The sequence below is a fragment of the Semicossyphus pulcher genome, unplaced genomic scaffold, assembly GCF_022749685.1.
Source record: "Semicossyphus pulcher isolate SPU_LCO1_2020_fin unplaced genomic scaffold, fSemPul1.0.p SCAF_10, whole genome shotgun sequence".
In the NCBI taxonomy this organism is placed as follows: Eukaryota; Metazoa; Chordata; class Actinopteri; order Labriformes; family Labridae; genus Semicossyphus; species Semicossyphus pulcher.
The window spans coordinates 370,001-392,165 of record NW_027211604.1 but is presented as its reverse complement, the minus strand read 5'-3'; the positions used below and the strand labels follow the sequence as shown (position 1 = coordinate 392,165).

The 22,165-nt window shown below is 42.0% G+C and overlaps 1 protein-coding gene across 1 annotated transcript in view; it reads left to right on the top strand.

Moving 5' to 3' along the window:
* The first annotated feature begins 239 nt into the window (after window positions 1–239).
* Window positions 240–22,165, top strand: part of csf1rb (colony stimulating factor 1 receptor, b) — a 25,962-nt gene continuing 4,036 nt past the window's right edge. Inside the window, exons 1-15 of the mRNA XM_069671167.1 lie at window positions 240–291; window positions 12,299–12,559; window positions 14,267–14,569; window positions 14,685–14,821; window positions 14,901–15,063; window positions 15,198–15,585; window positions 16,814–16,929; window positions 17,145–17,253; window positions 17,379–17,542; window positions 17,620–17,720; window positions 18,258–18,384; window positions 20,091–20,195; window positions 20,318–20,428; window positions 20,531–20,690; window positions 21,182–21,255. Coding sequence (XP_069527268.1) covers window positions 240–291; window positions 12,299–12,559; window positions 14,267–14,569; window positions 14,685–14,821; window positions 14,901–15,063; window positions 15,198–15,585; window positions 16,814–16,929; window positions 17,145–17,253; window positions 17,379–17,542; window positions 17,620–17,720; window positions 18,258–18,384; window positions 20,091–20,195; window positions 20,318–20,428; window positions 20,531–20,690; window positions 21,182–21,255 — 2,371 coding nt within the window. The remainder of the gene's footprint in view (window positions 292–12,298; window positions 12,560–14,266; window positions 14,570–14,684; window positions 14,822–14,900; window positions 15,064–15,197; window positions 15,586–16,813; window positions 16,930–17,144; window positions 17,254–17,378; window positions 17,543–17,619; window positions 17,721–18,257; window positions 18,385–20,090; window positions 20,196–20,317; window positions 20,429–20,530; window positions 20,691–21,181; window positions 21,256–22,165) is intronic.

Below are 22,165 nucleotides of genomic sequence, written 5' to 3'. Positions count from 1 at the left end.
TCATCTATGTTTAAATCTGTTTTTATGTTTATTTCTTTCATCAAACACAAGAGACACAAAAAGATTCTCCGGGAATCAAACCTGTGACAAAGTGTTTGATCAGGGGAGGAGGGGGCACAGACGGGCACAGGGAGGTGTTGGTTGGTGTGGGAGAAGAGGGAGGGGTTTATTAAGGGGGAGAGTCTGCTAGCTGGTAGTTTAGAGGAAGTTTGATCTTCAGTTTGTCTAAAGAGAGAGAGATGAAGGTCTGCTGTCTGCTGCTGTCGATCGCCCTCAGCTGCTCTGCTGCAGGTCAGTTTAATCTTTGATACCTGTTTTTGAACTCTTTACCTGTTCATTAACTCCTTGTTACCTGTTCATTAACTCTTAATAACTCTATGATGTCATCATCTTCATTTAGAGTATTTAAAGGAAAAACAAAACCAGAGAACAACTTTTCACAATAAAAGTCTTTGAAGATTTACGTATTATGTCTGAAACTTATTATGTTATTTAATAATAATTAAACATCAGCTGTTTTAATAATTAATAAATAATGTGATTTTTTGATGTCATATGTAAACCTTGTATCTGTGTCAGCTATTAATGAATCATTATAAATGAGGTGAAAACAGCTGTGACGGCTGTGGCTCAGTGGTAGAGTCAGCCGTCTTTCAATCGGAAGGTCGGAGGTTCGATCCCCAGCTCCCAGGCTACATGTCAAAGTGTCCTTGGGCAAGACACTGAACCCCAAATTGCTCCCGGTGGCATAGCCAACGGGTATGAATGTGTTATCTGATTGACAGTTGGGCACTTTACGTAGCAGCCTCTGCCATCAGTGTGTGAATGGGTGAATGTGACATGTAGTGTAAAAGCAGTCCATTTACCATTTATCAAAACAGCAGAGGGTTTAATGTTTATAGAAGCATTAGCTAACTTCGTTTAGCTTTAACACGCGGTGTTCAAAACAGTTCATCTTTCCGTCAATTAAATGATCATCAATATCCATTAACCCATAACATATCAAAAAACTGTAATAGAATATATAATAATAATAACAACAACAACAATAATAATTTCAATCATGATCATAATCATAATAATGATAATAACAATGATAATAATAATATTAATAATAATAGCATTAATAATAAGAATAAGAAAATAATGAAAATTGCAATAATAATAATAATATCAACAATTATAATAATAATAATATAATGACAATAATACAAAATATATAATAACAACAATAACAATGATAATCATGATAATGTTAATAAACTACAAATAAAATGATGATTGATTATTATGTTATCGAGGTCGCACATGATTCGTCGACATCTTCATGTTGTGTCACTTGTTGTGTGTATTCGTGTGTGTTCATTTTGGGTTAGGGTGTGTTAGGGTCATTTTGTGAATTTTGTGTGTTGTCAGACCTGATGACATCACTTATGTAATCAGTTTTATTGAAAATATTTTTAACATGGCCACCGTATGAGGGATGTAAACTTATAATAAACATACATAAGTTAAATATGTATCATTGTTTTCACTAATGAAAGCATATGACATGTTTATGATGTCACTTCCTGTCTCTTTGTTTGAAGAAGGACTCTGACTTGCTCGTCCTCTCCTGCAACCACATGCAAAAAATGTTGTAATATATATATAGTGTATGTATTGTGATATTGTTATGAATAAGAATTAAAACTGAAATTATTATCACAAAAACAGAGATCAGTATTTCCTTATAATCATTCATCTAAATAATAAACATTGTTATTCTGAGAGTCTCATCAACGTACTGAAAACAATAACTTTTAATAAATAATAATCAACTGTTATTAACCTGAAATAATTAACAGTAATTCACTTTTAATGAACCGAAATAAACAGTAAATTAATAACGATGGTTTAATAACTGATCATTGATTATTGTTTATCAACATTAAATCACAGTTTATAAACAATAATAAACAGTTAATAAACATTATTAAGATCTATGCCCATTCATACCCGATGGCTATGCCACTGGGAGCAATTTGGGGTTCAGTGTCTTGCCCAAAGACACTTCAACATGTGACTGTAGCAGTCAGAGATCGAACCCCCAACCTTCCGACTGAGAGACAACCCACTGTACCACTGAGCCACAGCTGCCCACTGTTAGCTCTTGTCTGCCTGCTAAGCTTTGCTGTTGGCTCTCAATAATAATAATAACATTATTATTATTATTATTATTATCATTATTATCGTCATTATTATTTTAATCAGTGGTAGTAGTAGTGGTGGCAACAGTAGTATTAGTAGTAGTATGGGATGCCTGTGGAGTGGCTGTAGAAATGTAAACATGTTACCGTGGTAACTGTTCCTTCGCCACGTGACTGCGTTTTTAGCAGAGAAGAAGAAGAAGAAGAAGAAGAAGTGAGACAAGAAAGCCTGACCCTAACCCTCCAAAACACACATTATACTGCTGTGTGTGTGTGTGTGTGTGTGTGTGTGTGTGGTCTCTGGAAGAAAATGTGTTTCCTGACCCTCTAAGGTTTCATCACACAGACCCCCCCCCCCCCCCCCCAACACACACACACACACACACACACTCGCTTGTTTCACTTCTTGTTCTGCTTGTGAAACACGATGATGAGAGTCTTTTAACTGTCACAGCAAAGCTTCACAAGAAATCTGAGCTTTTAAACCAGTTTGAATTGGGTTTAAAATCAGATTAAATCAGGTTTAATCACATTTCATCTGGTGTATTCAGATTAAACCAGGTTTAATTGGATTTGATCAGGTTTCAAAATCTAATTTAATCAGGTTTAATCACATTTAATCACTTTTAATCAGGTTTAATCAGGTTTAATCACATTTAAAAATCAGATTAATCAGATTAAATCAGGTTTAATCAGGTTTAATCACATTTAATCACATTTAATCACTTTTAATCAGGTTTAATCAGGTTTAATCACTTTTAAAAATCAGATTAATCAGATTAAATCAGGTTTAATCAGGTTTAATCACATTTAATCACATTTAATCAGGTTTAATCAGGTTTAATCACATTTAATCACATTTAATCACTTTTAATCAGGTTTAATCACATTTAATCACATTTAATCACTTTTAATCACATTTAAAAATCAGATTAATCAGATTAAATCAGGTTTAATCACATTTCATCTGGTGTATTCAGATTAAACCAGGTTTAATTGGATTTGATCAGGTTTCAAAATCTAATTTAATCAGGTTTAATCACATTTAATCACTTTTAATCAGGTTTAATCAGGTTTAATCACATTTAATCACTTTTAATCAGGTTTAATCAGGTTTAATCACATTTAATCACATTTAATCACTTTTAATCAGGTTTAATCAGGTTTAATCACTTTTAAAAATCAGATTAATCAGATTAAATCAGGTTTAATCAGGTTTAATCACATTTAATCTCATTTAATCACTTTTAATCAGGTTTAATCACATTTAATCACATTTAATCAGGTTTAATCACTTTTAATCAGGTTTAATCACATTTAATCACATTTAATCACATTTAATCACTTTTAATCACATTTAAAAATCAGATTAATCAGATTAAATCAGGTTTAATCAGATAAACTCAGGTTTAATCAGGTTCTCTCTCAGGTTCAACTCTCTGCAGTAACATCGTGACGCCTTTAGACATCATCTGTGAATAACTTCAACAGGACCTTTACTCGGGAAATCCCAGGAAGGTGAATTCTGAACGTCTCTTGTAAACAACTGAAGTTTTGACTTCAGTCATCTTCACTGCAGGTGATCACCATGACCACCCACCTATTGCCATGACTTTGGGCACTGTCCAGTCACCTGACCAATCGACCACTGGTGTAAATGTGGAAGCCCGGCCCCCCAGGCTGTCAGAGCAGGTCCAGGAAGAGCAGCAGGAGGCGCTGTGGAGGAAGGAGGTCCTTGACCTGCTGAAACAGCTGGTCTTGGTCCAGAAGGAGGTCACTAAGGGCCAGGGCCAAGTGCTACAAAAGCTGGAGGTGCTGGGAGGTCAGGTGAGTCAGGTTCAGCTGAACTTCAGGGGGGTGTTAGGGTTAGTTGAGTTAATTAATTTTTAGTTTTTTTAGAAATTTACTTTTAATGAAGTTAAGTGTTAATAAAGTTTAGTTGAGTTTAGTTTTAATAAAGTTTAGTTTATTTAATTAATTGTTAGTTTTTTTAGAAGTTTACTTTTAATGAAGTTTAGTTTTAATGAAGTTGAATTGAGTTTAGTTTTAATAAAGTTTAAAGTTTAACCTGTTCTAAAGTAACCTGGTCTTTTATAACCTGGTCTAATATAACCTGTTCTAAAGTAATCTGGTCTAAAGTAACCTGGTCTAAAGTAACCTGGTCTAATATAACCTGGTCTAAAGTAACCTGTTCTAAAGTAACCTGGTCTAAAGTAACCTGGTCTAATATAACCTAGTCTAAAGTAACCTGGTCTAAAGTAACCTGTTCTAAAGTAACCTGGTCTAATGTAACCTGGTCTAATATAACCTGGTCTAAAGTAACCTGTTCTAAAGTAATCTGGTCTAAAGTAACCTGGTCTAATGTAACCTGATCTAATGTAACCTGGTCTAAAGTAACCTGTTCTAAAGTAACCTGGTCTAAAGTAACCTGTTCTAAAGTAATCTGTTCTAAAGTAATCTGGTCTAAAGTAATCTGTTCTAAAGTAACCTGGTCTAAAGTAATCTGTTCTAAAGTAATCTGGTCTAATGTAATCTGTTCTAAAGTAACCTGTTCTAATGTAACCTGGTCTAATGTAACCTGTTCTAAAGTAATCTGGTCTAATGTAACCTGGTATAATATAACCTGGTCTAAAGTAACCTGTTCTAAAGTAATCTGGTCTAAAGTAACCTGGTCTAATGTAACCGTTCTAAAGTAACCTGGTCTAATGTAACCTGGTCTAATATAACCTGGTCTAAAGTAACCTGTTCTAAAGTAATCTGGTCTAAAGTAACCTGGTCTAATGTAACCTGGTCTAATATAACCTGGTCTAAAGTAACCTGTTCTAAAGTAATCTGGTCTAAAGTAACCTGGTCTAATGTAATCTGGTCTAATGTAATCTGGTCTAAAGTAACCTGTTCTAAAGTAACCTGGTCTAAAGTAACCTGGTCTAAAGTAATCTGTTCTAAAGTAATCTGTTCTAAAGTAACCTGGTCTAAAGTAATCTGTTCTAAAGTAATCTGGTCTAAAGTAATCTGTTCTAAAGTAACCTGGTCTAATGTAACCTGTTCTAAAGTAACCTGGTCTAATGTAACCTGGTATAATATAACCTGGTCTAAAGTAACCTGTTCTAAAGTAATCTGGTCTAAAGTAACCTGGTCTAAAGTAACCTGGTCTAATGTAACCGTTCTAAAGTAACCTGGTCTAATGTAACCTGGTCTAAAGTAACCTGGTCTAAAGTAACCTGTTCTAATGTAACCTGGTCTAATGTAACCTGGTATAATATAACCTGGTCTAAAGTAACCTGTTCTAAAGTAATCTGGTCTAAAGTAACCTGGTCTAAAGTAACCTGTTCTAAAGTAACCTGGTCTAAAGTAATCTGGTCTAAAGTAACCTGGTCTAATGTAACCTGGTCTAAAGTAATCTGGTCTAAAGTAACCTGGTCTAAAGTAATCTGGTCTAAAGTAATCTGGTCTAAAGTAACCTGGTCTAAAGTAATCTGGTCTAAAGTAACCTGTTCTAAAGTAACCTGGTCTAATGTAACCTGGTCTAAAGTAACCTGCTCTAATGTAACCTGTTCTAAAGTAACCTGGTCTAAAGTAACCTGGTCTAATATAACCTGGTCTAAAGTAACCTGGTCTAAAGTAACCTGTTCTAAAGTAACCTGGTCTAATGTAACCTGGTCTAATATAACCTGGTCTAAAGTAACCTGTTCTAAAGTAATCTGGTCTAAAGTAACCTGGTCTAATGTAACCTGGTCTAATGTAACCTGGTCTAAAGTAACCTGTTCTAAAGTAACCTGGTCTAAAGTAACCTGTTCTAAAGTAATCTGTTCTAAAGTAATCTGGTCTAAAGTAATCTGTTCTAAAGTAATCTGGTCTAATGTAATCTGTTCTAAAGTAACCTGGTCTAATGTAACCTGGTCTAATGTAACCTGGTCTAAAGTAATCTGGTCTAATGTAACCTGTTCTAAAGTAATCTGGTCTAATGTAATCTGTTCTAAAGTAACCTGGTCTAATGTAACCTGGTCTAATGTAACCTGTTCTAAAGTAATCTGGTCTAATGTAACCTGGTATAATATAACCTGGTCTAAAGTAACCTGTTCTAAAGTAATCTGGTCTAAAGTAACCTGTTCTAAAGTAACCTGGTCTAATGTAACCGTTCTAAAGTAACCTGGTCTAATGTAACCTGGTCTAATATAACCTGGTCTAAAGTAACCTGTTCTAAAGTAACCTGGTCTAAAGTAACCTGTTCTAAAGTAATCTGTTCTAAAGTAATCTGGTCTAAAGTAATCTGTTCTAAAGTAATCTGGTCTAATGTAATCTGTTCTAAAGTAACCTGGTCTAATGTAACCTGGTCTAATGTAACCTGTTCTAAAGTAATCTGGTCTAATGTAACCTGTTCTAAAGTAATCTGGTCTAATGTAATCTGTTCTAAAGTAACCTGGTCTAATGTAACCTGGTCTAATGTAACCTGTTCTAAAGTAATCTGGTCTAATGTAACCTGGTATAATATAACCTGGTCTAAAGTAACCTGTTCTAAAGTAATCTGGTCTAAAGTAACCTGTTCTAAAGTAACCTGGTCTAATGTAACCTGGTCTAATATAACCTGGTCTAAAGTAACCTGTTCTAAAGTAACCTGGTCTAAAGTAACCTGGTCTAAAGTAACCTGGTCTAAAGTAATCTGGTCTAAAGTAACCTGGTCTAAAGTAATCTGGTCTAAAGTAACCTGGTCTAAAGTAATCTGGTCTAAAGTAACCTGGTCTAAAGTAACCTGGTCTAATGTAACCTGGTCTAAAGTAATCTGGTCTAATGTAACCTGGTCTAAAGTAACCTGGTCTAATGTAACCTGGTCTAATGTAACCTGGTCTAAAGTAACCTGGTCTGACCTGAGTCCTGATGTTGTGTCTGTAGGGTCTTCAGCGGCTCCACGAGCTGCAGACTCAGGCACGGCACCAGAGTCTGCTGGTTGAAAGCCATCAGGCTGTACTGCTGCTCACGTCCCGCATCAGCACCCAGCTCCAGGAAGTCATCAAGAAACTTGCCCCGCCCATCACTGCTTCCAGCAAATGAGAGCCTCCGATTCTCCACAGGCAGCCAACCAGATCATCTGTTTGTATTGAAATGTTAAAGCTTATTAGAGCGGCCAATCACTTACATTTTCATTGATCAATGATCAGTTAGTTTTTGATCAGTTAATCAATGATCAACTGGTCAACGATCAGTTATTCATTGATTTGTCATTGATCAGTGTGTGTAAAGACAGCTGCTTCCTGTTTCCGTCTGTTGATGTAAACGCTCTAATGTTTCTTTGATCACATAAGAATTTTTCATTAAATCTACAGTAAAGGTGAACATGTATCGTGTTTTCACCAGCTGATGACATCACAGCAGCTGATTGGATGAGCTAAAAACTGCCTGTTTCATTGTTGATGTGAACTGCTGTACCACTTCTTCTTGTCTGGTTTTAAATAAAGTTCTGTTACACCACCCGTCCAGTGTTTCTGTGTATACTTCCTGTGTGTTATGGTGTCATTATTCAGAATTGGGTGTTCTCAGTGCTGCCTATATTGATTGTAGGATATTTAATAAACATACACTAAAATAAGAAGAGTAGTAAATGGTAATTCTAGTAAATGGACTGTACTTATATAGCGCTTTTCTAGTCCTCAGACCACTCAAAGCTGCTTTTACACTACATGTCACATTCACCCAATCACACATTAATTCACACACTGATGACATAGTGCCAATCTCCAATCAGATCTAGCACTTTGGGGTTCAGTGTCTTGCCAAAGGACATTTCAACATGTGACTGTAGCTGTCAGGGATCGAACCCCCAACCTTTAGATTAAGAGACGACCCACTGTACCACTGAGCCACAGCCCCAGTACTGCCAAACACTGAACAATCATCTGTTACTTTTTCTCTGTTATATGCTGCCTGTCTGTCTGTCTGTCTGTCTGCATCACATTAAACACTGTGACAGTTGGTCAAGCTGATAAAAAAAACAGAATGTACAAAAACACCAAATCACAAATCAACAATCATTGAGAAGGAACCGCAGATATGGGCAGAAATATGTGTCAGTAGAAACTGAATTTGAATGATTTATATTTGAATTTGAAATGCTCAACTTGAATAGTTGAAATAAAAGTTTGAATTTGAATCACATGATTTGAAATTTTAAAAAACTGAAACTGAATTTCATTTAACCTGAAACTGAATGTAATCGGAAATTGAATTAAGATTATCTGAAAATTCCATAGACTGTATAAAAAGATGGACGACATGACAGCTCCCTAAAAGTGAAGCCAAGCCCTCTCTATCGCCCCCTGCTGACTGGCTGCAGTATAGCTCATAAAGCCCGCCTCCTCCATGTTAACAGATGGGACATGAGTCAAACTTTAAAATCAAAATACACGTCAAATACATTTTTCTCAAACATGGTTTCTGTCACTATAGTTAGTTCTTATCCTGCTGATTTATGTCAGTGTTCATTTTTCTGACAAGTTTACTTTTGATTAGTTATTTGATGCTGTCAAAATGATGATTGACAGCTCTGTTGACCAAAACGGCTCCTTCAGCCAATCAGTTCTTGATTAGCAGAGTGGAGGACGAACGGTGAGACGAGACGTAACTAAAACAATCACTACAGTCATTGAAGTTTCCATACCTGTGAACGTTAACCTCAGACCGACACAAGAAGCTGTTCTGCTGTTAAAGTTAAGTGTGTGTTTGGGTTAGCGGAAGTGGCTACTGCCGCTTCACTTGCCGATCTCTACTGAGCAGACTCTGGCTCCAAATGACGGCATCATCGCAAGATGGAGTGCCTATCACAGGGGCTATTTTGGCATCAATTTCGTACAATTGAGAGCAGATGGAGACGCGTCGTCCATCTGTATATACAGTCATTGGGTTCACATTAGCAGTATCTTTACAGAATGTCTATACGAGAGAGAATCTTGTGTAATAAATGTTTATCACTTCTCTGTTCATATGAGTGTATTTATTATTCATTCATTTGTATGTATCTTATTTCTTTTATAGAAACCACACACCCAAACTGTATTTCATTGCAACTGGATTACATGTAAGCCTGTCACTACTAAGGAGGAAATAAAGCAGCATCAACCATCGCTTGCCTCTTTCATACATACTCTTGAGATTTGGCCTTAAGTGGTGTTCTGGCCGACACAACGACGTGAATATAGTGATAAACCCCAACTAGCACCCAGATCAAGCAGTTTCCTATTATCTCCACTACAGTAATAATTATATTATTACATTTGGTGGTTACCGAGACCTGTCAGTGGAACTACTGGTAGCTACCGAGACCTGCCAGTCAGTTTGCGCTATGGTAGCTTTGCTCGGTGAGCTCTGGGGGCAGGTGCTGCTGTAATGGGGAGCTAAAACCGACTGATTGTCATTGTGGTGGGACTTGCTGCTGTTACAGGGGGCTGTCAGTGATTCATCGTAGGCCAATCTGCACATCTTTTTGACATTTGAGAGTTAATACAACTCAAGCAACAATCAAGACAGGAGGGAACAAAGTCAGTAAGAGCCAACAAACAGCTTCAAATGCGATTGGACACTGGTGCTGACAGGAAGTATAAAAGGCTTTTTTTTTTTTTAATAATAATCATCATCATTAGCAACATCAACAAGATCAGTATAGTCATCATCATCATCATCATGAAAATCCTAGTCAGCATAGACTACATCCTCGATGTCATCATCATCAATAGCATCAATATCATTAAGGTCAGAGGTGTGTTCATAAAGAGCTGGGTCTTTAGCTTCTTCTTAAAGGTGAAAGGGACTCTGCGGACCGAATGGTGTTTGGTAGCTCGTTCCACCACAGGGTGGCGACAGAGGAGAAGAGTCTAGTCAGAGACGTAGGGCCCTGTTGTGATGGGAGCACCAGGCACCTTTAAGTGGCAGAGCAGAGTGGGCGGGAGAGAGTGTAGATGAGGGTGTTCAGGTAGGCAGGAGTCGTTTTTGTTGCTGTTTTGTAGGCAAGCAACAGGGTTTGAATTTGATGCGAGCAGCGACTGGGAGCCAGTGGAGGGATATGTGCTGGGTTGATTGAAGACCAGTTGCACTGCTGCGTTCTGGATCATCTGCAGAGGTTTGAATGTGCAGGAAGGTCTGCCAGGAGGGAGTTGCAGTAATCAATGCGTGATATAACGAGAGCCTGTACCAGCAGGTGTGTTGCATGCTCTGACAGGTAGGGTCTGATCTTCCTGGTGTTGTGCAGGGCAAATCTACATGGCCGAGAAATCGAGGCCACATGAACCTTAAAGGTTAGCTGGTCATCATCATGACGCCTAGATTCCAGGCAGACTTAGTGGGTATGAGTTCAGTTTGTCAGAGCTGGATGTTGATCAGTGGTTACATAGAGGGACTGGCTGGGATGACAAGGAGCTCAGTCTTGGATAGGTTGAGCTGAAGGTGTTCTTTCATCCGTTTAGAGATTTCGGCAAGGCATGATGAGATATTTGCCGAGACTGTAGTGTCGCCTGGATAGAATGACAGGAAGAGCTGGGTATCGTATGCATAGCAATGGTATGAGAAACCATGGGAGCAGATTATTGCACCAAGTGAGGTGGTATATATTGAAAAGAGTAGGGGACCGAGCACTGACCCTTGAGGCACCCCTGTGGATAAGCTGTGGGGTTTGGACACTTCTCCTTTCAAAGATACTCTAACAGATCTCCCTGAGAGGTCGGACATGAACCAGAGGAGGGCAGATCCTGAGACACCGAGCTCAGAGAGAGAAGAGAGGAGGGTTTGGTGGTTCACTGTGTCAAAGACAGCTGACCGATCTAGCAGCAATAGAGCTGAGGACTGTCCAGCAGCTTTAGCCAGACGCAGTGATTCTGTTCCCGACAGTAGTGCCGTTTCTGTAGAGTGGCCCCGCTTAAAGCCAGACTGATTTGGGTCCAACGGATTGTTCTTGGACAGGAAGTCTGAGACCTGATTAAAGAGAGTTGGTTTGGACACTAGAGGGCAGAGTTTGTTTAGAGAGGAGGCTATTGAGGAGTGTGTCTGTAGCCTCATTTACACAGAGTGTGGTGAATTCCTTGTGAGGAGGCATGGTAGCCAAGACCTCATTAGAAAACTTGGTTGGCGTAAGGGATCAGATGTTTTCGGCAGTATGAGACCATTTGTGGAGGAGTTTGGAGGAGTTCCGGTGTAGAGACGGTGAATTGGATAAAGTAGTGATCTGACATGTGACGGTCAGATTGGCTGTGGCAGTTCTGAGTAAAAATGAGATCCAGAGTATTACCTGCCTTATGTGTGGGAGGGGGAGGGACCTGTTTGAGGTCAAAAGAGGACAGAAGAGAAGTCTGTTGCCTGGGCCTTGTCCATGTAAATGTTCATGTTTCCCATGACAATAAGTGGTGTGCCATCATCAGGTATGTCTGAGAGTAACATGTCCAGTTCCTCAACAAAGTTGTCCAGATAGAATCCTGGTGGGCGGTATATGACAATAACATTTATTTTGATGGGAGCAATAACCATGATTGCATGGTATTCAAATGATGAGTTGTTGCCTAGCGGGGTGAGCTTACTGAATTTCCAGTTTTTGGAGATGAGGATACCTGTCCCACCTCCACGTCCAACAGAGCGGGATGTGTGATAACACTGTGACTACAGAGAGTGCAGTCGGTGTGGCAGTGTTTTCTGGACAGATCCAGGTTTCAGTCAGGGCTAGTTCCTGAATATCTGACAGCTTTGTAAGTGCTTGGATAAATTCTGTTTTATTTACGGCAGACTGGCAGTTCCAAAGGCCAAAGTTAAGGGACCTTTTGAGTGAGAAGAGGTTATTGGGGTAGCATTGTCTGTGAAAGATGCGTTTTTTTCTTTACCCATGAATGTTTTAGGATAAAAACTTGAACCACAGGGTTGTTAGGTTGTTATCAGTGTATCATGTAGATTAGTTCTACATTAGAGATCTTACATCAGTCTTTTGCTGTGCAAAATGTTGTTTAAAGTGTCAAATTTTGCGAGACTTGCCTTCACCAAACCTCCACAGATTAGACTTCCTGTGACACACATCATTACATCATCACAGGTGGGCGTGGTCAGGTGTTGTAGTTGAATCTGTTTCTTGTTCTTATTTTCAGGTCCTCCGTGGATCCGTCTGAACTCAGATTTCCTGCCAAACCAAACTGAGATAGTGCTGACGGCTGGCTCCTCCTTCAACCTCAGTTGTCATGGTAACAGTTCAGTCAAGTGGTCGGCAACCCGGCTGCTGTATCCGAAACGACTGCCGAACCCTGTGGAAGAGAAGAAGTCGGAACCCCGACACACAGGGACGTACCACTGTGGGTACACCAACCAGAGCCTGGAACACCTGGTCAGCTGGATCCACCTGTATGTCAAAGGTAAGGTGACTTGAGGCCAAACCCCCTGCCAGAGATAGAGGGCTGGACTCAAACACCCCCCTCCAAACCTCCAGAGTCCTGAAAACTTAAAACTTCCTTTGATGTTTCCAATGTAATTCAAATGACCTTTAACATGTGATCTCAGTGACCCCGTTAAGACCTGGTAGCAACATGTTGGTTTCATGATCGGATCACACCTGAACAGCCTTAACTACAGGTGTGTACACACCCAGGACGGATTAAAGAAGCATTCAAATCCGATCCCTCAGGTCACAGACGGAGGTGTTCTGTGTACGCACGTGTCCTGGGCCACATTAAGTGCCGCCTACTCTCCGTATCCATGGCAACGATCACATGGATATGGGAGATCACTCGCCTCTCTTTCCTGTCTGATTTAACATTTCTCTCCTGTGTCTCTTAAAAATCGTATTTTTATTTATTTCTCATGTCACTCCAGCTGCATTAGAGCGGAGTGAGCACGGAAACATCGTGTCTGTTTATTCAGTGAGGTGACGGCTTTTAAGTTTTCAGGGACGATCCCGAACATGCGAGGGGGAGAGACGGCGCGGGTCAGAGATGTGATCCAGGAGCATTTTATCACAGATTAAAAATCTCCACTTGTGATCCACTTGCAGTTTATCAGAGTTTAATAATGCGGTGCAGTGAGGACACCGATCTGTGTGTGTTTCTCGTGCTCTGCCCCTGACTCAAAAGAGTCACGATGTGTCCGTACTTCCTTGCACAAGATTTATAAAGCATAAACTACGTCTTCACATGCTGTAATAGACATGTGCTGAATGTTCTTCAAAGATTATGATAATGCAGTGCTGTGAGGAGACAGACAGCAGACGAGCAGATAGTAGCCTATAACACGTTTATCATGCACCTGGCTTAAGAACGTTGCAATCTGTCCATATTTCTACGTCTTCACATGCTGTGAATGACACAAGCAGGAGCTATAACCAACGTGCAGATAATCATAGTTTGTAATTACGCTGCACGGGGAGGTGACCGACATTTCATAACATGGCTCTGTGTTTTAATCACAGGGATCTTTCTGTCTGTCTGTCACTGCTAACAGAGACTCCAGTCTACTGTGCAGTTCAATTCACTGATAAACAGAGCTCAAGAGGAGCATCAGTCTTCATGATCGAAGAAAGTTTCACATTACGTCATCACTTCAGTCCATACTCACCCGCTCCCTCCCTCCCTCCATCTGAGTGCCTGCTCAGCAGCTCTCCCCTCTCTGTGCTGAGTCTGCATCACAGTGTTTTTGTATTATATGATGTTTTAAAGCTTACTAAGGTGAATGAGGCTCCGTGTTCATTTGCATACAGAGCAGGAAACTGAGGTCCGATCACAAGTGGTCACTGAATACGCATTTGACGGGCCCGTTAATACTAGGTGTGAACAGCTGGGCTTAGAGCTGACCACTTGTGATTCGGTGACGAAAACCACAGGTGTCATTCTCACCTGAACAGACAGAAGAGTGTCAGACATGCTGCTTTATTAACAGTGAAACAATAAAGAGCAGAGTTGTCTGCATATAGATGCATACCAACATTAATATTCAGTTCATAAATAATGAAATGTACCAGAACCAAACCCTGAGGGATGCCTAGAGGAAAGGCTGCAGAGGTAATATAAATGTAAACACCTGACATCTCATAAAAACCTCCTCCATTTCCCATAATCCTCCTCTCTTAGACCCTGCCAACCCCTCCAGTGTGTTTATCACTCCTCGCAGTGTCCCTGATGCCAAAGAGGGACAGGACTTCCTGTTCAGATGTCTGCTGACAGACCCGACTGTTACCAACATCACTCTCCAGTTAGAGGGCGGCAGGGGAAGGGGGCGGGGCCTGCCCCAGGGCATGAACGTGACTTTTGACCCCAGGAGAGGAGCCCTGATACGAAACCTACAGAGGTCATTCAACGGACTCTACGTTTGTTCAGGCTGGAGGGACGGGAGACAGTTCAAGTCCAGACCTGTCAACCTTAATGTGTTCCCCAGTAAGTCTGTCTGCCTGTCTGTCTGCATGTGTGTCTGCGTCGGGTTATCTTACCCGTCTTCCTTTTTACCCGTCTGTCTCCCTGATTATCTGTCTGTCTGCCTGGCTGTCTGCAGGGCTGCGTCTACCTCCCCGTCTATCTCTCAGTCAGGTGGAGTCGATCCGTCTGGAAGGAGAGAAGTTTGAGGTCACCTGTCGGACAAGTAACCCCTCCCACTTCTACAGCGTCACCTGGACAGGCCCCCACACAAAGGTCAGAGGTCACCTGCTGACACACACACACACACACACACAAACACACAGATTTTTATGGGTTGTTTGTTTTGTTTCAGAGACAGAACGTCTCTGACAGTTTGCACTATGCTAACCATTGGCTGTACAAGAACATCACTCTGACGGTGTCTGCTGTCAGTCACACTGACACAGGTAGCTACACCTGCACTGCTGTCAACGAGGCTGGGGTCACCAAGGCAACCACGCACCTTAGAGTTCTGGGTGAGACACTTTCAACATGAGATGACACCTCGAGGGAGTGAGACTAAACGATATTTAACGAGATTAAACAAGATTCATGTCTACTCAGCTTTCACACTGAACTAAAAATGATATTTTCTGTCTCTCCTCTCTAGATCGGCCTTACCTGAAGATCTACCTGCAGCAGGTGCAGCAAGCTAACGCTAACACCAAGCCTATTGACATCAATGGAGACCTGGTTTCTAACATTAGCAATTTGCGCATGGAGGTGCAAGCAGAGCTGAATAGCAGCAGACCAGTGGAAGTGAACGGGGAGCTACTTGCTAACATTAGCATCAAGAGCAAAGATGTGAATGGAGCTAGCAGTGCTAACATTAGTGGTAGCAGCAAAGTGGAGGTGTATGAAGGTCGAGATGTCATGCTGACCTTTGTTACTGAAGCATATCCTCCAATCAGAGACCAGCGCTGGACCACACCCACACACATAAACAACAACAACAACAACACGGTGTACCAGGAGAGCTTCATTGCCAACAGCTACAGGTTAGCATTCTAACAGCTACAGACTGAAATGCTAAAGGCTACGAGGATGCTAACAGCTACAAATTGAAATGCTAAAGGCTACGAGGATGCTAACAGCCACATGCTGAAATGTTAACTGCTACCGGTAAGGATGCTAACAGCTACAGTATGCTTACAGACATTGTTAAGGCGGTATTGCTGGTTTTACAGTAAGGCAGTATTGCTGGTGTTAAGGTGGTATTGCTGATGTTAAGGTAGTACTACTGGTGTTAAGGTGGTATTGCTGGTGTTAAGGTAGTACTGCTGGTGTTAAGGTGGTATTGCTGGTGTTAAGGTGGTATTATTGGTGTTAAGGTAGTACTGCTAGTGTTAAGGTGGTATTGCTGGTGTTAAGGTAGTACTGCTAGTGTTAAGGTGGTATTGCTGGTGTTAAGGTAGTACTGCTGGTGTTAAGGTGGTATTGCTGGTGTCTGCTTCTCTCGCTAATTTATTTATTTATTTATTTATTTAGCCAATCTTCACCCTAGTCTACCACTATTATTGGCATTGTAACCATAAGTATGTGTCTGTTGTTGTTCATGTAACAAGGACATATGTTGTTGTGGTAACAAGAACATATGTTGTTGTTGCTCTCTTTGCCTGTCTCTATCCTGCATCTCCTTCTATCCCATGTTCGGCCCATCCAGTCGAGGCAGATGTCTGTTCAACATGAGTCTGGTTCTGCTCGAGGTTTCTGCCTGTTAAAGGAAGTTTTTCTGCCAATGTGCCGAATTGCTAAGTGCTACTCATGGTGGATTGATGTTGGGCCTCTCTTTAAATAACTTAACAAAGAGTCGGTCTAGACCTGCTCTTTCTGTAAAGTGTCTCGAGATAACCCTGGTTATGATTTGGCGCTATACAAATAAATTTGATTGATTGATTTGATTGATTGATTGATTGATTGATTAAGGTGGTATTATTGGTGTTAAGGTAGTACTGCTGGTGTTAAGGTGGTATTGCTGGTGTTAAGGTAGTACTACTGGTGTTAAGGTGGTATTGCTGGTGTTAAGGTAGTACTGCTGGTGTTAAGGTGGTATTGCTGGTGTTAAGGTGGTATTATTGGTGTTAAGGTAGTACTGCTGGTGTTAAGGTGGTATTGCTGCTGTTAAGGTAGTACTGCTGGTGTTAAGGTGGTATTGCTGGTGTTAAGGTAGTACTGCTGGTGTTAAGGTGGTATTGCTGGTGTTAAGGTGGTATTTCTCCTCTGCAGGTTGGAGGCGAGCTTGCTGTTGCGACGGGTTCGTCAGGAGGATCAAGGTCGATACTCGTTTCACTTCTCCAACTTGTTCTTCAATGGCTCTCAGAACATCGACCTCCGAGTTTATCGTGAGAAACTCCTTTCCTCCTCCTTTTTCTTCTTCTTCTCCTCATCCTCCTCCTCCTCTTTTTCTTCGTCTCCTCTGTCTTCTCCTCCTCCTCCTCTTCTTCTTCTTCGTCTCCTCCTCCTCTTTTTCTTCGCCTCCTCCTTCTCCTCTCTTCTTCTTCTTCGCCTCCTCCTCCTCTTCTTTGTCTCTTTATAATAAGTACAACATTTTCATCAGGTTCTCCGACTGTGTTGGTCCGTCTGGAGAATGACTCTCTCATCTGTAGCAGCTCTGGATATCCATTACCCACAATGCTCTGGTACACGTGCCCTGGCGTCCTGGAGACGTACGTACCGCACAAAATACACATGTGCACTTTGTCCACGTGGTGGCGCTAGAGGAGAGTCGTGTGCTCTGTAACTAGGGACTGAAACAACAGAGACCAAACTGACTCATGTTCTCCTCTTGCAGGTGTGCAGACATCTCCACCTATCAGGTTCCTGCAGCAGGTGTGACCTCAAAGGAGGAGGAGGTAAGCACACACCTGTCCCTCCCTCTGTCTACTGCCGATGATGTCACAGCAGAGTGTGTGGCGTCCAATCAGGTGGGAGAGTCTCGACAGGTGTTCACTTCTCGTGAGTGTCATTTTAGTAGTTTTAAGTTATTTACCTTCATGTGACTGATGTTTAAAAAGTGTTGTTTTGATCTGCAGGTGAACCGCACCTCTTCTTCTCTCGGGCCCTGATTGGTTCTTTGAGCGTGGCTGCCATCCTCCTCCTGCTCCTATTGCTTACTTTCTACAAATGGAGACAGGTACATTTATTTAATGTTGGTTTTATAGGGAAGATAAATAGATGAATGCAGCGTCTGTGATGCACCCTAAAACCACCTTTATTTGCTTTTATTATGAAACAAAACTGTAGAACCACATTCGTAACGAGCTCTCGTCAGCTTCCTGTTTTAATAACACGATCGTAACGAGCTGTCGTCAGCTTCCTGTTTTAATAACACGATCATAAGTGTAACCCTAAGCTCTCTCAACTGTAAAAACAGTAAAACTTTAACTGTGCAAAAAAAGTAAAAAACTGGTTTATCTAATGGTGACATACATAACAGTGTCATGATTCAGCTCAATGATTTGATTATAGTAACAGTGATATATAATAACATATATATATAATGATATATAGATATATATATTATATATTATTATATATAGATTTAATAACAGTGATCAACAACAAAATCATAACAAACGACCTGTTCACTGTTTTCACACAAATTCACTCCTTCATTCATTCATCCCTGAAGCCATGTTTCTTCTTCTTCTTCTTCTTTTTCTTCTGTCAGAAACCCAAATACGAGATTCGCTGGAAGATCATCGAGAGCACAGATGGAAACAACTACACCTTTGTTGACCCCGCCCAGCTGCCGTACAACTACAAGTGGGAGTTTCCCCGAGACCAGCTCCGCCTCGGTATGACTCTGCATCAGGTCGACTCTGCGTCAGGTCGCTCTGAGTCAGGTCGACTCTGCGTCAGGTCGCTCTGCGTCAGGTCCACTCTGCGTCAGGTCCATTCTGAGTCAGGTCGCTCTGAGTCAGGTCCACTCTGAGTCAGGTCGCTCTGCGTCAGGTCCACTCTGAGTCAGGTCGCTCTGCGTCAGGTCCACTCTGAGTCAGGTCGCTCTGAGTCAGGTCCACTCTGAGTCAGGTCGCTCTGAGTCAGGTCCACTCTGAGTCAGGTCGACTCTGCGTCAGGTCCACTCTGAGTCAGGTCGACTCTGCGTCAGGTCCACTCTGAGTCAGGTCGCTCTGAGTCAGGTCCACTCTGAGTCAGGTCGCTCTGCGTCAGGTCCACTCTGAGTCAGGTCGCTCTGAGTCAGGTCCACTCTGAGTCAGGTCGCTCTGCGTCAGGTCCACTCTGAGTCAGGTCGCTCTGAGTCAGGTCCACTCTGAGTCAGGTCGCTCTGCGTCAGGTCCACTCTGAGTCAGGTCGCTCTGCGTCAGGTCCACTCTGAGTCAGGTCGCTCTGAGTCAGGTCCACTCTGAGTCAGGTCGACTCTGCGTCAGGTCCACTCTGAGTCAGGTCGCTCTGAGTCAGGTCCACTCTGAGTCAGGTCGCTCTGCGTCAGGTCCACTCTGAGTCAGGTCGCTCTGCGTCAGGTCCACTCTGAGTCAGGTCGCTCTGAGTCAGGTCACCATGAGTCAGGTCACCATGAGTCAGGTCGCTCTGAGTCAGGTCATTATGAGTCAGGTCGCTCTGAGTCAGGTCATTATGAGTCAGGTCGCTCTGAGTCAGGTCGCTCTGAGTCAGGTTGACTCTGAGTCAGGTCGCTCTGAGTCAGGTCCACTCTGAGTCAGGTCATTATGAGTCAGGTCCACTCTGCGTCAGGTTGCTCTGAGTCAGGTCCACTCTGAGTCAGGTCGCTCTGAGTCAGGTCACCATGAGTCAGGTCGCTCTGTGTCAGGTCGCTCTGAGTCAGGTTGCTCTGAGTCAGGTCACCATGAGTCAGGTCACCATGAGTCAGGTCACCATGAGTCAGGTCGCTCTGAGTCAGGTTGCTCTGAGTCAGGTCACCATGAGTCAGGTCGCTCTGTGTCAGGTCATTATGAGTCAGGTCGCTCTGTGTCAGGTCATTATGAGTCAGGTCATTATGAGTCAGGTCGCTCTGAGTCAGGTCGCTCTGTGTCAGGTCATTATGAGTCAGGTCGCTCTGAGTCAGGTCGCTCTGAGTCAGGTCGCTCTGTGTCAGGTCATTATGAGTCAGGTCGCTCTGAGTCAGGTCGCTCTGTGTCAGGTCATTATGAGTCAGGTCGCTCTGAGTCAGGTCGCTCTGAGTCAGGTCATTATGAGTCAGGTCGCTCTGAGCCAGGTCATTATGAGTCAGGTCGCTCTGAGTCAGGTCATTATGAGTCAGGTCGCTCTGAGTCAGGTCGCTCTGTGTCAGGTCATTATGAGTCAGGTCGCTCTGAGTCAGGTCGCTCTGAGTCAGGTCATTATGAGTCAGGTCGCTCTGAGTCAGGTCGCTCTGTGTCAGGTCATTATGAGTCAGGTCGCTCTGAGTCAGGTCGCTCTGAGTCAGGCTGGCTTTGTGGAAACTGAATCTGTTTTAATCAAAAATATCTGTTAATAATGAAAATGATCACCCCCCACCCCCACCCCCACACACACACTCTGTTAGGTCCTGTTCTGGGTTCGGGGGCGTTCGGGAAGGTTGTTGAGGCGACAGCGTATGGGCTGGGAACTCACAACAAAGTGACCCGAGTCGCCGTGAAGATGCTCAAACGTCAGTGATCAAACCTTCATCATCATAATCATTAAAATCATAATCAATATAACCATCTTCATCATCATCTTCATCATGACCCGCTGTTCTTGAAGATTTATGTGTGATGTTTTTTTGAACAGCGAGCGCTCACTCGGAGGAGCGGGAGGCTCTGATGTCAGAGCTGAAGATCCTCAGCCATCTTGGTTACCATGACAACATTGTCAACCTGCTGGGAGCCTGCACTCGCGGAGGTGATGGCCGCAACACTCTTAACTTATTATATAAAACATATTATTGAACTAAACACTTTGATTAGCTTGATATTTGACCTTTGACCTCTTGTCTCGCATCAGGCCCCATGCTGATGATCACAGAGTACTGTAGCCATGGCGACCTGCTGAACTTCCTGCGGGCTCACTCTCAGGACTTCATGGCATCCATTTTGAGTGTGGATGAGGTGGAGGGCGGAGCCTTCTATAAGAACATGGCCGCCCAGCAGGCGCGGCTTAGGAGGTGTGAAGCTTCCTATCGATGCTTAAAGTTAAAATGAGTCCCTCACTGAATCAGACAGAAACAACGATTAACAGGTTATTTAATGATTCCACAAACTCACCTGCTGCCACTCAGGTAAACAGGTAAACTCAATCACTGTGACTTCTGAATCAGTGAGGTTTCATATTCAGCATGAAAGATAAAAAAGACCTACTGACGTCACAAACAGATAAATCTTGTAGACATGGAGCGACACGTGAAGTTCATGAAAGTTTAAAGATCATTTAAACATTTTAAATTCAGACTCAGAAATAAGAGCGAGAAATGTTACTTAAATGTTACGTTATTAAAAAACTGAAGAAGAACAGAGTGAAACACTAAAGGATCGATAACAGATCCCTGAGGAACTCCATGATGATCACCTGACCACTTTTAATAATAATTTCTGATCAATGATCTAATAGCTAGCTTAAAGCTTCAATTCAATTAATCAATAAAAGTGTGTTTTGCAGTGACAGCGGGATCTCATGCTGTTCAGAGTATCAGGAGATGCAGCCGGTGCTGAGTCCAGGACACACACATCTGGGTGAGAACCTGAACACACCTGAACATGCATGTGTTGAGACAGGATGTGTCTGATGTTTGTTGTGAAGATGACAGAAGGCTGTCCTTGATATTTGTTTTATGTGGGAGATGAAGGACATATCCTGATCAAACAGAACTCCCAGATTCCTAACAGTAGTGCTGGATGCCAGGCTGATGCCATCTAGGGCAGCTATATCATTAGAGAAAGAGTCTCTAAGGTGTTTTGGGCCGAGCACAATAACTTCAGTTTGTCTGAATTAAGTAGCAGAAAGTTTCTAGTCATCCAGATCTTTATGTCCTTAAGGCATGCTTCTAGTTTAGATAGCTGATTGGTTTCGTCTGGCTTCATAGATAAGTATAATTGAGTATCATCTGCGTAACAATGAACATTAATGGAGTGTTTCCTCATGATATTACCCAGAGGAAGCATATATAAGGTAAAAAGAATCGGTCCGAGCACAGAACCTTGTGGAACTCCATGACTAACTTTGGTTTGCATAGAGGACACATCATGAACATTAACAAACTGAGATCGATCTGATAGATAAGATTTAAACCAACTTAGTGCAGATCCTGTAATGAACATTAACTGTTCTAGTCTCTGTAACAGGATGTGATGGTCTATCGTGTCGAAAGCGGCACTAAGATCTAACAGGACGAGTACAGAGAGAAGTCCTCTGTCTGAAGCAGGAAGTAGATCATTTGAAACTCTCAGTGCTGTCTCAGTGCTGTGGTGGACTCTAAATCCTGACTGAAAGTCCTCAAATAAACTGTTGTTATTAAGAAAGTCACATAATTGATTAGCGACTGCTTTCTCAAGGATCTTTGAGATAAAAGGAAGGTTAGATATAGGTCTATAGTAGGGCTCGCACAGAACGTCACTACCACAAGTCAAGGTCTGTGGGGTGACG